Below are 16,984 nucleotides of genomic sequence, written 5' to 3'. Positions count from 1 at the left end.
TCCCATTGGCTGAAATAAATAGATCGTGCAAGAATTCCATAGTTTCAAAGAGTTCGAGCAGCAGTTACATAAAAGGGAGAGAAAAAATAGGATAAGAAACCTTATCGTATATAACGATTGAAAATATATTCTAACATTAACATCGAATTTTTATTAAAAAAAAAAAAAAAAAAGAAAAAAAAATTGATGAAACTCATATCCATGTAATTTTTTTTTTCTTTTCATATACCAACTCTATAGTTTATTCATTCATGATAGTTATATTTTCGATATTTTAATTGCAATTGTGTGGTAAAGCTTCGATTATCGCCGTAGTTCTAACTATGCACGAATCATACGAGTTCAATATTTTATGTCATAGTGTAATTCTATGCGTCAAATCATTACCATTAACTATATATTTGTAATTATAATTGAAGGCATTATAATCGAGAGCAATTATTCACACGAGAAAGTATGAAATAAAATGCAATCACTTTTATAAAACAATAGAGCGTTGACTATTTCATACATAGTTGTATCATAAATCTGATAAAAAAAAAAAAAAAAAAAAAAAAAAAAAAAAAAAACAAAGAAAAAAGAAAAAAAAAAGAAAGAAAAAGAAGAAAGAAAGATAGAAAGAAAAAGAAAAAAAATATAAACAGATATAGAGGCTTTATTGTTTGTAATATAATTAAGATAACTTGGTTTAAGTCATAGAATTATCAGATTTATGATGCATGAACTAGTTAAACTAATAACTAATTCGTCCAAATCAATCGATAAATAATAAAAGCAGTAGAGCGTATCGTCCGTATACGAGATTTCGGATCAGATGAATATTTTTAGAAAGACCGGAGCGGGAGGTGAGCGTTGCCCTCGCGATTACCTTTACTTGTCTCAGCGGCTCCTCGGACGCGAGCGGAACCGAAAGGCCCCAGGACGTATATCCGCGAGTGCTAGGAGCAATCCCTTTCTATATTACAACGTAATATATCAATTCTATTCGAGTGGCAGACGATTCGGATGTTCGCTGAGTCGGACAGGGCCGCTCGCGCCTACGATTGAGAAATCGACGCCGAAGAAACTCTGACGAAAGCCGCACGAGTTTTTCCCGCGAGGCGAAAGGTCGCGCGACTTTTCCCGCCGCGCCTCTTAAATTTGACTTGCGAAATCCCGGCGGCGCATTAAAGGCCGTCCTTCGGCATTGATTTGTTCGAGCCCCGCCGGGGATATTGTATCGAACGTACGCGGAAGGGAAGGGACAGCCAGGGAAAGAAAAAACAGACAAAGCCGCGCTGCCGTGGAATAAAAAAAAAAAAACAAATAAAAAAACAAATAAAAAAAACAAATAAAAAAACAAATAACAAAAAAAAACAAAAAAAAAACAAAAAAAAGAAACAAAAAAAAGAAACAAAAAAAAGAAACAAAAGAGGAAAAAAAATCCGAGGGAATGTACGAGGCGAGTCGGGCGCGAGATAAATTACGGCCGTGTCCGCGGACTGATCTATCGTATAGAGCCGTCGCGTTGCTTTTGATTCCCGAAGGAAATTCCGCGATTAATCGCGACCCTCGGTCCAAGTAGCTTAACCCAACGGCCGTCCATTTCATCCATGCATCCGCAACATCGACACTCCTACCGAGATTATCCCGTCGATGTCCTTCCTGATTAAACTCGACGCGAGGCGTTGAGCTACACGATTAGCGGCTTCTCGGGCCGCAATACCAACAACGATAATAGCCGCAATGAAAAGAAAAAACGTTCCATGACCCATATTCCCATGATTTGAAGCTACTATTCATCAGCGACGCACGAAAATCTTTCTGTTTTTCGTTAAGAGCGGCCGTCCGTCACAAATTAATTTCTTCTTCTTCTTCTTCTTCTTCTTCTTCTTCTTCATCTTCATCTTCTCTTTATTATTATTATTATTATTATTATTATTATTATTATTATTATTGTTGTTGTTGTTGTTGTTGTTGTTGTTTATTAACTAATTAATTAATTTATTTATTTATTTCTTTTGTGCATAATGAGAGCGGCGGCTATTCATCGAGAGTACACGTCGTTCGCCAATTCTCGATAATAAATACCTCTGGTGTGCGTCCAACTTTTCCAAGGATTGACTCATTTCGAAATGGTATTACATCTTTGTTGTTGGCGTCATACGAGGCAATTCTTTGCAAAGTGTAACTACATGTTTTATTGTTAAAAGTTTATACGACCGTTCATATACTTATATACATTTATATACACAATAATTCACCTCAATTATTTGATCTGGAACGTCTAGTCCGGATTTAATCGAAATGATCTCGTAAATTCATCGGTGGACAGATCGGATCGATATTAGGTAAGAGACATTGATTCGCTTCAGATCGATGGCTTGTCGTCGATAAAATCATTTCTTTGCCTCGAGAACGACGGCTTAAATATAATTTAATTATCCATCGGCCTCTGAAAATGTATTATACCCTCTTGCGTCCACGGTCTTTTATTTAATCATTTATTTATTTATTTATTTATTTATTTTGTTTTTCTATCAATTTATTTATTCTTTTTCCATTCATTTTTTTTATTTTTAATAAATCTTGCTCGTCTCTTTATGCGTTGCTATTTATTCGGCATTTGGTGCTCTTTTCACATAGATTTCAAAAACGGTGCGCAAACAAAAATTGTCAAGTCGGCTATTAATATGTGATGAAACTATGAGATTAATTTAATACGATGAAAAATAAATGACAAAAGCCAGTCACTCAATGGTATTCGAGGCAGCCTCGTAATAATAAGTAATGAATGTGCGATCATCGCACATGACACTTAACGATGGTAAAGTATTTTATGCTAATTTAAATTATCTAATCAAATTCCATTTCTCACGATTCGCGCGCGAATATTGCTGAGATATAAAAATTTACGCGCTCACTACGCGAATCAATGTAAATTAACATATCATTCGATTTTCAACCGAGTACAACATATTACAATGTAACATTGACTAAAAATCTTGCTCGTCCAAAATGCAAAGTACTTCCTATAAAAAAATTGACATTAAACTCATTGGCACGTTGCCAAGGAATCTTATTAATAATATTCGTGAAGCACAATTTGATCATACCCGTAGCGTCTCCGCCCAAGGAAGACATCGCAAAGACAAAGAGTCGTGTTCGTAAACTCTAACAACTTCCTCGCCCCACTTTGACGAATGAAAACCGCGCCCCCCCCCCCCACCACTACCACCACCTAAGGGGATGGATATCTCACCGATTAAATCTACGCTTGTAAAACACTGGCAAATATTAAACTAATGCTAATTAGCCTGCTTGTCACGGGGACGGACACGGGGTCTCGCTAAAACGGGGGCGGCTCATCTTACGATTCGCTGGATCCAACGAGAGGGACATACGACGCGTAAGATGACACTGCCTTATGTTATTTTATTACCTTATCACTCGTCTAGTGCAATAATTTAGATACTTCCGTTATAATGAGCTTTTTTCACATAACGAAATTCTATTTATATAATACTGCAATTTAACTCTTTCAACAACTCGCGTTCGTGAGTTTTCCGTTCCCTTTTCATGCAATATCAATGCATTGGTAGACTTTGAAACTGGAAGCCGCAAATTCATGAATTATAATTCGTCGTTATCGATGCGACCCAATGGAATACCCATAGTGTTAGCTCTTCTTCCTTCTGCTATAAAAGCTTGAGATAAGAGTTGAGAAATACTTATTTGAAGATCAAGTATATTTCTTTTCTTTTCTTTTTCATCCACATTCTGCTTACGTAACTCGCGCGGGAAATCGATCGGACTACCGATCGTATTGGCATTAGAGAGTATAGAAATTGTAAACAATTGTCGAGAGAAGAAGAAAAATAATAAGTAAAGGGATAGAAGATACGACCAAGGACAATTTTTTTTTTAATAAAAATAGATTTATATTCTTTGTTAATAATAAAATTATGATAATATTATAATCTGAGCTCCTCCAACGTTTTTCTCTTTGTTTTTTAAATTGAATAAATTGCTTTATCATGCAAGAAATCATAATTTTTTTTTTAAATACAACCAATTTAAATATGTGATTGAAGAAAGATTTTAAACGATTTTAGAATTATTACCGCATAAGATATGTAAAAACTTTGTAATTTAAAAGTGTAAGAGTGCAAGTAAGGGCAATTATATAGATAAAGTTAAAATATCTTTTATTATAGCGAGTTCGGTATAGTTGTTAACAATTTGGAAATCTGGACCATACGTTGGTTAAAAGAATTTTTGGTGAAATGAATTATTTCAAAGTATTCAAATTTTTAAAAATGATATTTTAATGAATTTTCAAAACCGCGCCAAAATAATTAACATATTAATTAACATAAAAAGATTGTTTATTACAAGGTGAACTTATAAGTATTCGTAGCACGTAATTTCATCGATAATTTGAGATGTTATATAAAGCAGGAAATATAAGAAAATCAGACACGTTTATTTCTTCAATTTTCTTTTTAAAAATTGAGAAAAATTATTGGTTTAATTTGAGACATTTCACATTTACAAACATGATTGTTCGATTTATATATATATATATATATATATATATATATATATATATATATATATATATATATAAAAGCGTGAATAAGAGAATTGTATGCCTTTACAAATATTTACTTTTCCATAATTATTACAATTAATTCACATCTAAGCTTTTCCGTTAATTAAACGTACGTTAAGCTTTAAGATAAGCTTAAAGATAATCCAAAAATGCTTAATAAAGTGGGAATAATAATATTGGAATAATCATGCTCATCTATAACTACTAATACTAATGAAAATCAAATAAGTATTTCCTTTTTTTCGTATACTTGTGTAACATCAAATTTCACGATGTGCGCTAAACATTTTGCAGTTCCTTAAACCTGTGACATTTCAAAAATGATGTTGAAAATTTTGTAAATAATAACCAAAAAAAAAAAAATAATAATAATAAGAAACAACGACAATTGTAATGGCTTTAAGCATTTGCATTTTTTTTTCATTGAAATATTCTATTCTATTTTCCATATATTATTCCATATAATATTCCACCTATTTTGATTATTTTTCACTTCATCTTCATACTTTCAGCTTTCGTTCAAATATCTATTGACGATTTGAAATCTCTCGAACAATTTCAACAATTTTTATCGTAAAAAACTAATCCTTTAAATAATACTGAATTACAAGTGTATCGCAATCGCTAATTTTAGTAATAGATCTGCACGTATTTTGAAATGATCTACACCTCAGTACAAAACGTCACTATTAACAAAAATATAAACAAAAACGATTCGTGGCCGTTGATTGGCAACTGCGATAGGTTTATCGCGTGCATAATTGTTGCAATTTTTATGAAAATTTTTGTCCCTATTGGCAATTGTTCGTTAATATTTATTCGATACTCGCGGTATTATGAAAATTAAAAATTCGCAGCTCCCTTAAACCTTAAACACTATAAGTCGTGTGCCGCATGATATTTAAACGACATTCGAACAGATGTCAGGACGAGTTTAATTGATTGAAAGATTCGAAGAGACAAAGACAGACTGTTTTTAAAGCATTTCACAATGGTCAAGTGTAAAAACATATGTGCGCGCGCGTGCGTACGTGTACGGATGTGTACGTTGTGTTAATTATGAGCGTTTGTTCTGACCCCATTTTGCACTTAATGTGAAAATAAAAAGAATATTATATTTACTTATATAATCTGATACTGACGTAAATGTGACATCTGTAAACAGAATTTCATCAACGTACGTATAGTAAATTGCGATTTATGTAAAGCGTTGATCTAATTTTACAAATAAAAGTTAAATATTTTTCACCACATGATAAATTATTCGACATCATTAGCAGTGCATTAGAATATTGAGGTTATGTTGGGTAAAAAAACTTGTGATTTTATGTTATTCGGTGTTGTGTCCAAAAGAACGAAATGCTGGCTTCGATCGCGAAAGGCAAGCACAAAAGACACAAAAAAAAAAGAGAAAAGTAAGAAATGGATAATGAGAAAAATGGAGGACCAAATTTTATTTGGTAAGCTGCTCGAGACGAAGAAGGAGAAAACGCAACGTGTTAAATTGGAGGAGGATGGAAAAATATCAAAGCCACTGCCATCGCTATTGAATTCCGAATTGACATATATAACACCATTTGCAAATTTGAAAATTATTAAAAGATCGAGTGAACAAAAAATAAATGATAAAATCAATTTAGATTCAGCGGACGAGACTAAAAAAGAGGCTAAAGCAATTATTCATAAGAAATCAGATATCTCGCATGAAAAAGATTTGGATTTAATGCTAAGACAAGATAAGGAGGCGATGCCTTTACTGTCAAAGATAATTGTACAAAAATTATTAGAATTTCCATTATTTCAAGAGTGCAAAAGCTTCGATAGCAAGTGGACCGACAGTTCTGAAATTATGTCATTACCGTCTAAAGAAAATGGGCTGTACTTAAAGTATCCTAGTGTAACTAAAATATTGTCGTCTACAATGTCGGAGACAGCAAAAGCGATACTTGAAAAATGGAAAATGAGAATGATTGAGAAATTGGGTTTAAGAGGATTCGAAATCTATCAAGCAGGTTTTTCTTTCTATATTCTTTTTCTAAATTTTCAATTTCACTCCCATAAGCATTAAGAAGAAAAGAGCCCCTCGTTTGTTTTAGAATTGTTCGAAGATGGTAAAGAATTGCATTTGGCGATAATGAATACCCTGTATAAAAAGCCCTACAAGATATCTGACAAAATTAAACAATCATTTTCTAGTCTGTCAGATGTGTTTAAAAATGTGGATAATGTAAGAGCACTCGAATCTCATGTTATTCACCCAGTGCTGAAGTACAGAGGAATTGTGGATTGCATTGCCAATTATAGGTAAAATAGATTGTTGACTTACCGATTGTGTCAACAGTTTACTTACCCGATTGTACTAGATGGCTCTACGAACGGAAAATACATAAATATAAATCCTGCACAGGATGACGATAGCTGGTCGTTAGCTATGCAGTTAAAAATTAAAATTCAAACCATCTAATCCTTGATGTTTATATATTTTCAGGGGCGACGTATGCTTGATAGATTGGAAAAAATCAGATAAAGAAAAAAACACCATTGGCTCTACATACGACGCTCCATTTCAACTGGCCTCCTACATCGGAGCTTTAAATGCCGATTTCAAATATCCATTTCAGGTATTGGTAAATAAGTGATTAAATCCCTTGATTGCCATTAGCATTTTATAAATATTTAAATGTCGATAAAGATTTAAACGTCACAGAATGTCCCTTCTTTAATGCCTACGTTTAACCGATGTCTTATATTGTTCATTCGAAGGACAAAAGACAAAAGACATAAAATAAGGAATTACAAATATTTGCAGATAAAAAAAGGACTGATAGTGGTGGCCTATACCAATGGTAGACCAGCGACGGTTCACGAAGTTAGCGCAGAAAATTTACAGTTATATTGGAAGATCTGGTTGCAAAGGCTTCAGGATTATCACATTGCTTTAAACATGACGTAACACAACGTATCTCTCCTTTTATATATATATATATATATATATATATATATATATATATATATATATAGCGTGAATCATTCGTCAGAATCTTGTGCTTGCAAATAAAGTTGGATCTCCGATTCTAGCAAAGTTTTCCATCCCCTTAGACGCCACTCGACAATGAGACGGCTTATCGCGTTTCAAACTTTCTTTTCCCTGCAGTGGGAAAGTCCTTTGGTCGCCGTTACTTTGCACGAAAAGGTACTCCGATGTCGCGTGCTGTCGCCTAAGCCGGCAAAACTACTTTGCCCCTTCGTACTCTCCGATGCTCCGAAAAATTCCAATATCCGAACCGAATGGGAAGTTTCGGCTTTGGACTTTACCTGGAAATCCAGGGTGGAATCGATCGCCGCCTGGCCGAGCTAATAAGTGCCGAGCCATGCATCTCGGCCAACAGGGACAAGGAGGAAATTTTAACAATAACGACGAGTGTCAAGAGATGAAAAAATCGGAGTGCGTAATCGAAGTAGGAGGATTTTCTTCTTTTTTTTTATTTATTTTGTTGTTGCTTATGTTGTTTGTTTTATATTTGTTTGCCGCTACGATGAATAAACGTTGGCAAACAAAAATTAGCAATATCGCTGATTAAATAATGCGATACGCCGTGAAAAAGCACTGAAAATCGATGCTGCCGGGTATTTTTTCCCAGCTGCTGCCGTCAAAACTTTCAATGTGCACGACTACTTACGAGCTTTGATTCCCGATATGGAAAGATGGAGGAGTGAGGGAGGGAGGGACTCCCATCGCGAGAACGCCAACGAAAAGTAGTGCGTTCACCTTGATGGAGCATTTCTCTGGGCAAGAAAGAACTATTGGATTTTTCAGATTCGTGGCTGAATTAAGTGAGAAGATTACCGAGGCTAAATCGAGATTCGACCGTGGAAAAAGCTGCCGTGACGTCGAGGCAGATGGGGCTGATAGGATACGTGAAAATGGCTTTGGATGCTCACCGAGAATGGATTCGGTCGTTTTGAGCGAAACGAGAGTCACTCCGAATGTTTTTATCCATGAGAAGTAATTTACTCGGAGGATGCTGCTTCGTTTGTTTCGCTTACGAGTTCGCGCGCGCGTTCTGTGTTAAAGAAAAAACAACAAATAAAAATAAAACAAAACTATTAAAACGTAACGAGAATCAATGATTTAAGCATTAAACATTTAAATATGTCATCGTGGCTCACGTCATATTTACGTATAATCCACAGTTTGTTTTTAATAATCAGACATCCACGGTAACTAAATAAAGTACAATCGATCACAAATGGTTTTCTTCATTGTCTGCAAGTAAAAATTTGCCCCGGCCACACTCTCCATGCCACCTCTTCCCATCACCGAGAGTTTTCAAATCGAAAATCATCGTAGGTTTTGAATAAAATATTGGCTCTCGTTGACATTTTTCAGCAAGGCATTGAGAGTCGAGCAATTTTCAGCTGCCAACGGGTGCGCGCAACGGACGACTAATTCCGCGCCGCTGATTGCCGAGGAGCCTCGAAGCACTTTGAAGTGAAAAATAACGGGTGGGTCGACGTGATTTTTAAAATTCGCCACGTCAAGAGACGCGGAAGAGTCGCGCGGTCTCCTCGGTCCAATAAAACAGGGCAACGGCTCTGGGGTGGTTGAGCAGCAGAGTGGACTTCTTAAATCTCTTGCGTCATTGTAGCGATACGAAGTAATTTATGTGATTCGCGTTGATGTCGTGACAATGGTGTGGGGGGGGGGGTGGTGTGGGGGGGGGGGGGGGGGGGGGGGGGGTGATATTGGAGGTGGAGACGATCGTAAAGGGCCAGGCACTTCCTGTCCTCCAATTACAAGTTCCGGCCGTGTCAGTCGTGCGCCTCTCTATCCTCCTACGGCTCTCGAGCCCTTTGGGGACCGTAAACTAATGATCCGGCGTGTGTGTACGCGCGGACGAGTGTGCGTCGAAGGCGTACGAAAGTGGCGTGGTGGCGCTATCCGAGCGCGGCACTTTCCCTTCGGACGCACCTGCGCGAGGCCGCGTAAGCGCGTTGTTTATCGTGCGCGGGAATGACGCTTAATTTTTCAGATCTCGCATGGCCCTCGAGAGCCATTGTCGCCGCTACTCACCGCGACCTTAAAAATGAGCGCGAGATGTATTTTATATTGATCCTTCGTATGGAAAAATCCGAACGAAAGTCCACAGGCTCGTTGCGTTGACACTTGACACTCTGTATGCACGCAAGGCATACCCGGGAAGATGGAAGGTTGGAGCGCACAGTTCCCACTAAAGTACTCACGCGGTGTGGGACCTTTTCGTGTCGGCGCGTTCGAGTTGTTCGGCGAAAGAAGTGGTAATGCGTAGGCGTGGGAAGGCCCGGGTAAGTGTCCCGCCGAGTTCGTGAAAGAAATTTGGCCGAAAATCTCGAGGAGCGAGGAGATAGAGAGGGAGACAGCATCTGGAAAAGAAGCCCCTTAGATCGATAGACGGGACCTATCGATCGCCTATTCGCGGCCGTTCCGCATAATCCGGGTTCGCTATTATTTCAGGGCCGTCGCGCGACACTTGTTTCCCCGAGGACTTCCGTCCCGGTTATCCTATTCCTAATTAATCCGGGGTCTTCGTGTTTTATTTCGCGTAACGATAATGGATGTCCCGGGAGGTATGATGACGGAGATACCTACGCTACGGGTTTTGGCTTTCCTTGTGCCTGTCGCCGAGGTCCGAGAATTAATAAGGAGGCCAGAGTGCGACGTTGGTAAGGTTTGCCGGTACAATCGCGCGGAAAGCAGCAAATGGCGTCATTTATAATTGGTTGGGATTTTTTCTTTTTCATTTTTTTTTTTTTTTTTTTTTTTTTTTTTTTTATATATATATATATATATATATAATAAATTAAGAAGAGCTAAAAGGGGCCGTCGTGTTATATATTTCGAGTATCTTGTGAAGCATTTAATCTCTTAATGCGCGTGCAAAAGTAATGATATATCGGATATCTTTTGTTGGTGTATGTAAATGCGGCAAGTATTTTAAAATGACTTGGAAAGTTATTTAAGTGGCTTTTTCAATATGACGTCGAAGCTTAAAAGACATCAGTTTGCAGGAACGATGGAAATTATTTTCGTACTTGATACTTACGGGTCATGAAAATTAATTATGAAATAGCTTAGGCAGGCTGGAGATGATTTATTGCTTATAGCTTGGCTCGATTCATCCCAAGATTTTAAGATGAATATCTATATTATGGGGCTTTTATCGATTTCAAATTTCTGAAATAGTTTTTCTCTTGGCATTCGCAACACTATTAACAGATTGTTATCCTTTGTGGGAGATCGAGGAAGGAGTTTTAATTTCTTAGCGGTAAATTACACGTTATCTTACGAGCCGTCGTCTTTAAAAATACTATCTCTACCCATTGTCCTTAATAAATATGAGAATAATCAAAACCGGAAATTAAATTCAGTTTCTCAATTCTCATTGGAAGTTTTAATAAAACCATTAAATCGATGTTTAATAATATGTATTTTAGCTTTTAATGCGATTACTTTTCCACTCGTGCAATCAATACACACCGTGCATGTTATTGTTATTATTGTTGTTGTCGTTGTTGTTGTCGTTGTCGTTGTCGTTGTCGTTGTCGTTGTTGTTGTTGTCGTCTTCGTCGTCGTAGTTACTGCTGTCGTCCACGTTGTACTTCAAAAGTTGGGAGGCATGTTCCACTGGCACCATTAACGATAAAATTGTCGGAAAAGAAATTTCACCCCAATCGTTAATTATTGTAACATTAGGCTTTTGTAATGATGCAAACATGAAAAGCTCTACGCGTGCCATAGGTTTAGGCTATAGATCGTGAAAGGGAAGCCACGTTCTTATTTAAGGTATCTATCGTCTCTCTATCGGGGTTCTCTTATCAAATGGTCGAATAGACCTAGAAAGCGACAAACGACGATAAAGTACCGGCAAGGCACGCCTCACCCTCAGAAATTAATCGATCCAATCGAGACTCGTAGAACTTTGTAGCGTCAAGTCGATAAGGTTCGGAGCCACGTGTCGGTGGCCCTTTCACTTTTTATCATTTGGCTGCTAATGCACCGGGGAGTCGGAGATAGTGGTTTTACCATAAACATAGCGCTTCGGGGAGGATGAGGAGATGAGCCGCATTATTAAGGGAGGCTTGGTCGCATGCGGAATTCATGGAGATGGGAGCAGGAAGAAGAATTTGATAGGGCGAAACCGTTATACCTTATGTCCTCTGCTCTTTATTCTTCCGGTCTGAATTTTTAAAGGCCGTCGATTACCTCGCGATCAGAAGCTCGACGCAGGAACTTAAAAAAAAAAAAAATTGTTTCCACATGCTACTGACCTCGAAGTCAAAAATAATTAACGATGATTTACTTTTGTTTCCCACCGTGTTTCAAATGACTCGTCCCCGTCCACTTCCCCCGCACTATTTCCGTAACGCCACAGCAACTCTATAACCACTTTCCATATCATTAAGCCGCTACGCATGAATCACTTTCGAAATTCAAGAGAGAGAAGAGAAGTTGGTATGGTTACGAAATAGTGCTCAGAAGGGTGCAGCTTTAAAAATTTATACGAATGGTAGGAAGATGCGGTAGGGTGGGAGTCAGAACTGTGTAAAGGAAAAGACAAAGAGAGCTTACTTTATTCTCATCGTCGGCGTCATCGACGTCACTGTGACAACAAGCGTCGCTCATTAATTACCGAGGAAAAGAATTCAAGCAGCCAGAGGCGATGGCTACTAAAAAAAATGTGGGGCCCTTTGCCTATCTATCTATCTTTATATATATTTATATATAAGAAAAGGTTTACTGCATATCACTGTTATCCTTTTTTTTTCAGTAAACCTTTTCTTTTAATAAACATGATGGATCATGAGAAAGTGGGAGAAGAGGGAGAAGAGAGAGAGAGAGAGAAGAGAGAGAGAGAAGAGAGAGAGAGAGAGATGGACGAGGGGAGTGGATACTATATGAAGTATCAGCGAATCCCTTTTGAATTGTCAAAATAGGATCGTGAGATTTTGCCTAATCAACTTTCTATAACACGCTAACTTTTATTACGCGAATTCCGATTTCATCAGTGTATTCTATATAAATTACGAATTGTAATTTTCCTACTGTTGTTGAAACTTTTATGTTTACGCTTCGATGCTTTTTTCATTGTTTTACGCTCAACTATAAATATAAATTTATCGATATTTTCAGGTACGGTCATTCATTGACGTTTTCAGTATTTTAGAAAACCACTAAATCCCATTTGTCAAATAGATTTGGACCCTTTATAGTGCACGTTTGCGCAAAGCTAATCAAGTGATGTGCATTTTTTTTTTCTTTTCAATCTAAACCCTTTGAATCTACTTTTAGGATTTATACGTACTATTAAATTATTCGTTTGGTATTTATTAAGAGAACGTAATAGAAAAAATATTTGAAAATATACGGAATGTTCGGTTAACAAAAGCAAGCCATCACGATAATACATATTTTTACAACATTAATAAACAAAATACTACTGCTATTATGCATTTCTATGTAAAGTAATGTAAATTTTCTTTGCTACACGCATGCTTGTGTCAGAGAAAATTAGTTGTATATTTATATCGCGTAATATTTATGAGAAAATTTTTAAGCATTTGAATTATTGTAAATTATTTGTTGAAATTGCGTAAAATTTATTTGAAGAGAATGAGAAATAAAGCCGTTTTGACGTGTATGCTAATAGCTAATTGCTTATTAACAGAAGAATGCAAGGCATAATGAATTAAGATTTCATAAACAACTGAGTGGTTAATAATTCATTAATTACGTTTGCCAAGTAAATCTTCAAAATTGCGAAAAGTAAGGGAAGCATTTGCGCTATAACTTTCTAGCGTCTAATATTATCGACTGTCGAACCAATATTTAAAGCTCCGTATCTTAAGGAATGCCATAATTGGAAAGAATTATTAAACAATATTTTAAAAAATGCACGGATTATTGAACAAACTTCATTACTCACTTTATTACCCAATATTCCGTTAGTTAGTACATTAGCTCCACATAGGGAAAGTATTGGCTTTATAATTATATTATGTCCAGATATCGAGGAAGTTTCGTATTTTTTTACGAGAAACTACTTGAAAGGATTGTTGATTTTCCGATGGCGTACACAATATCGCCATAGATAAATAAAGCCTACAACTATATTTTCGTATTTTTTACAAAATAACCAGTCTGTTAAAATGGCAGCTTATGAATAGCTTACGAAGTGTCCGGAAAAGAGGATAAAGAGGGTTGCCGTTCAAAAAAAGTGAAAAGGTCTGTTGACGAGAACACTTTTAAAATGCAAAAGTACGATTAAAGCAGGATGTAAAGGACGAAGCGCAAGTTCCCAACAAGTCTCGCGAGTCGAAAATTGATGGTGCGAACTGCGCTGACCAAAGACAAAACAAGGAACGCACTCGTGTGAATCTTCAAGTGGCGGCAAAAAGTGAAAGCGCTCACGTAAGGGTATGCTAATAATCGCTAAGGCAGCCGGAAAAGAGGGTTGCAAAGAGAAAAAGGCAAAAAGGTTGGCATGTATCTATAACCAACCAACCAACCAACCAACCAACTCTCCCCCCCCCCTCCCCCTTTAAATCATCGCCTCTCACCGCTACCCATCGAAACCTACGCCTTTGAATGCTCGGCCGCGCAATCCATAATCTCGAATTTGCGCGATATGGAACGGGAGAGTCAACTTTTTCCCGTTTTTACTTTTATCCTCCCCCAATTATGCTCCAATTTGTTACTGGCTCGCAAGACACTTGAAAAGTTCCGCTCGTCAATTCAATTATTCGGTGCTTTTATTTATCGGTCGCGTCAGCCCCCTACCGAGAAGAACGTTAATACCGCACGGATCTGTATTTATTATAAACCGGAAGCTTATCGATTTATAGACGTGTCCCGCGTGCATGATGCTACACTACCACCACCAACATCACCACCATCGCCCCAAATGAATACATAATATCAGGATATTATTGAGATTCTCCGAGAGAAGGATATGTTGGCAAAGTGCAGGAGCTCAATCGCGGAGCGGCTCAAACTCGAGTCCCTTGGCCTGTCGTTGAAAATGTTGTGAGAAAACTCGCCGATGTCCGTCCGAGAGACAGTCGGGAGTTGACTCGGATGGCGCTCCAGCAACGGCCAAAAGCCAAATCGATATCGAGAGGAGACGAAGACCCGAATTATGCCTTTTGCTGAATCCTTGGGGTGATGAGACTCCGAGCTAAGCTCGACTCCCGCACGATCTTGTGTAGGATACCTGAGCCACAGATGCACGCGGCACTCGACGATAGGAGATGTATTTTTTTGCGAGAGAGTGTTCTGGCGATCGAGGATGAGGCGAGGAGAAAGCCGAGAGTGTAATATTCGTGCGACTTGTGGGAGCGCAGTAGGCTATGCTCGGCAGATGTCTCGAATAGCACAAAGAAATCTAGCGGACGATTGATAATCTTTGTGGCCCCTATTACACTGCTAACTCTTTTAAATTTAATCGCCATTTATTTCGATATACCTTGTTGGATTGCAGCTGCTGTAATTACTTAGTGGACGACGTATAGTGGTTTCCCAATTGTTTGGCGAGGTCCTTTGCTTGTGGTCTGGCCTAAGTTGTTAGCTAATGCTTTCAAATAATTAGAAGTAAATTTCCAAGGCATGTGTATGCTATTTACTTGGCCTTATGGATCAAAGCCACTACTACCGGAAGCACAATGCCATTATCGGGAACAGAGTCGATTGAATCTCCTCGAGAACATCCTATTCCCTACCGTGTTTTATTAAGTTCAATTATTTTTAATAGGAATGTCTAAAGTTGCGCTATGCGCAGGAAAACGTGTGTTAAAAGTTGGAAAGTTTAAAGGGATGTGATGAGAACATTATTACTCGTTAATGTAAAATTCGCTTTCTCGATTACCGGGCTGGGAAAATTCACGGAAACCCGGACTGTCGACGGCGCCGTAGGTTATCCCCTTTAAACAGCTAAGATGCGACTCGCTTCGTTCAAATATCCTTTTTCTGCTCAGTTTGGTTCATATAAGGTTGCTGCACTGTTTATTTCTTATAAAATTTCCATATAATTGAATTGGATTTTTATCGTATTATTTTCATTTGCTAGTTACATTAAGTTAGGTACGTGCAAACGTGGTTTTTAAATTTTATGGAAATATTATATTTGTTCTTTTTTTCTTTTAAGCTTACCTTCTTGGACAACAAAACCGAGACCATTAAAAGTAAACTCTTAGGCTATTATTAAAGTGCCACTGAGAATTCTTTTAAAAGGAAAAAGAAACGGCGAACGAAGGACGAAAAGGAAGAAAAAGAGGAACGAAAAGGGAATAAAATTCGCCCGATGGATGATAGAAAAGTTTAAAAATCTTATGAAAGTAAAAATGTAAAAATCACTTAGACGCCTGTAGCCGTGGGCGTGGTACGATGGGACATGGAAGAATTTTGGATAGTAACAATACTTTTGCAATTAAGATGTCCAAGTGATCTAAGTTTTCGGACGTTAATTCGTACGTGTGAATTACGTTAGCGGCGTAACGACTTCTTGCCTATTGGATAACGATAACGGAGCCGAAACTCGGTTTTCCATTGTGGGGTCGATGCTATCGATGTGTGTTTCTGGCAAAATGTCGAGCGTTAATCGACTCTAATACACGAACATCTGCCGTTACAGCACCTTAATGCACGGAATTAAAATAAATTTCGCGTAAATTAAAAGGTAAAGGGGGTGCGAACCGAGGCACTATAAATCTCGTGATAAAAACATAATCCAGTGACAGATTTTGGCGGGAATAATCCAACAAGCACGTGGACGAATTGCAGGCGAATGGCACTTCAAAGGAAAGAAAGAAGCGGAAAGAAAGCGAAAGGAAAGTAGGGATCCATTTAACCACTCGTGGACGAAATTTGCCGTTAAATCCCGTGCAGGGGCATTGGCAAAAGCTCGCCCTCCCAATCCTGCCACCTCACCCCACTCCCATTCGCCCGCCCGTACTTTCGCGCACAGTCGAGCACACGCGCAACCACATGCAAAACCAAGGCGAAAATAATTAAATTGATCGGGGCGGCGAAAGATGAAGCGAAAGTCGGGAGCTGCAGTTTCGGTAGCAGCACCACGCGGCAAAAAGTTCATGAATCATCCCTGCAGCGCTAATCTCCGCGACGGTGAAGCGGCTTACTTAAGGTCGGGATTGCGCAAAACGTGATCGCGTAGAAAGACCGGCTTTTCCCGTAATTTCGTGTCCTGGATGCGTGCGCGCGCGCGTGCGTCGAACAACGTTGAAGGACAGCGTGACTTTTTCCCCCAGGGAGCTCACGAGCTTCACGGCAAGAGATTCCATTTCCCCGTCTATCCCGATACCGGCTGCAGCTCTTTGATCTCACGAAAATCCGCCAGG

The 16,984-nt window shown here is 38.2% G+C and overlaps 1 protein-coding gene across 1 annotated transcript; it reads left to right on the top strand.

Moving 5' to 3' along the window:
• Positions 1–5,471: 5,471 nt before the first annotated feature.
• On the top strand, positions 5,472–7,558 carry LOC105363219 (mitochondrial genome maintenance exonuclease 1). Its single transcript, XM_011500851.1, has 4 exons — positions 5,472–6,606; positions 6,691–6,898; positions 7,083–7,215; positions 7,404–7,558. The coding sequence occupies exons 1-4, from the start codon at positions 5,895–5,897 to the stop codon at positions 7,545–7,547; spliced, it is 1,197 nt and encodes a 398-aa protein (XP_011499153.1). The 5' UTR covers positions 5,472–5,894; the 3' UTR covers positions 7,548–7,558.
• Positions 7,559–16,984: the final 9,426 nt, after the last annotated feature.

The sequence above is a fragment of the Ceratosolen solmsi genome, unplaced genomic scaffold (assembly GCF_000503995.2).
Source record: "Ceratosolen solmsi marchali unplaced genomic scaffold, CerSol_1.0 scaffold27, whole genome shotgun sequence".
Classification (NCBI taxonomy): Eukaryota; Metazoa; Arthropoda; class Insecta; order Hymenoptera; family Agaonidae; genus Ceratosolen; species Ceratosolen solmsi.
Note: the sequence above shows the minus strand (reverse complement) of the source record. Positions and strands in the feature narration are given on the sequence as shown.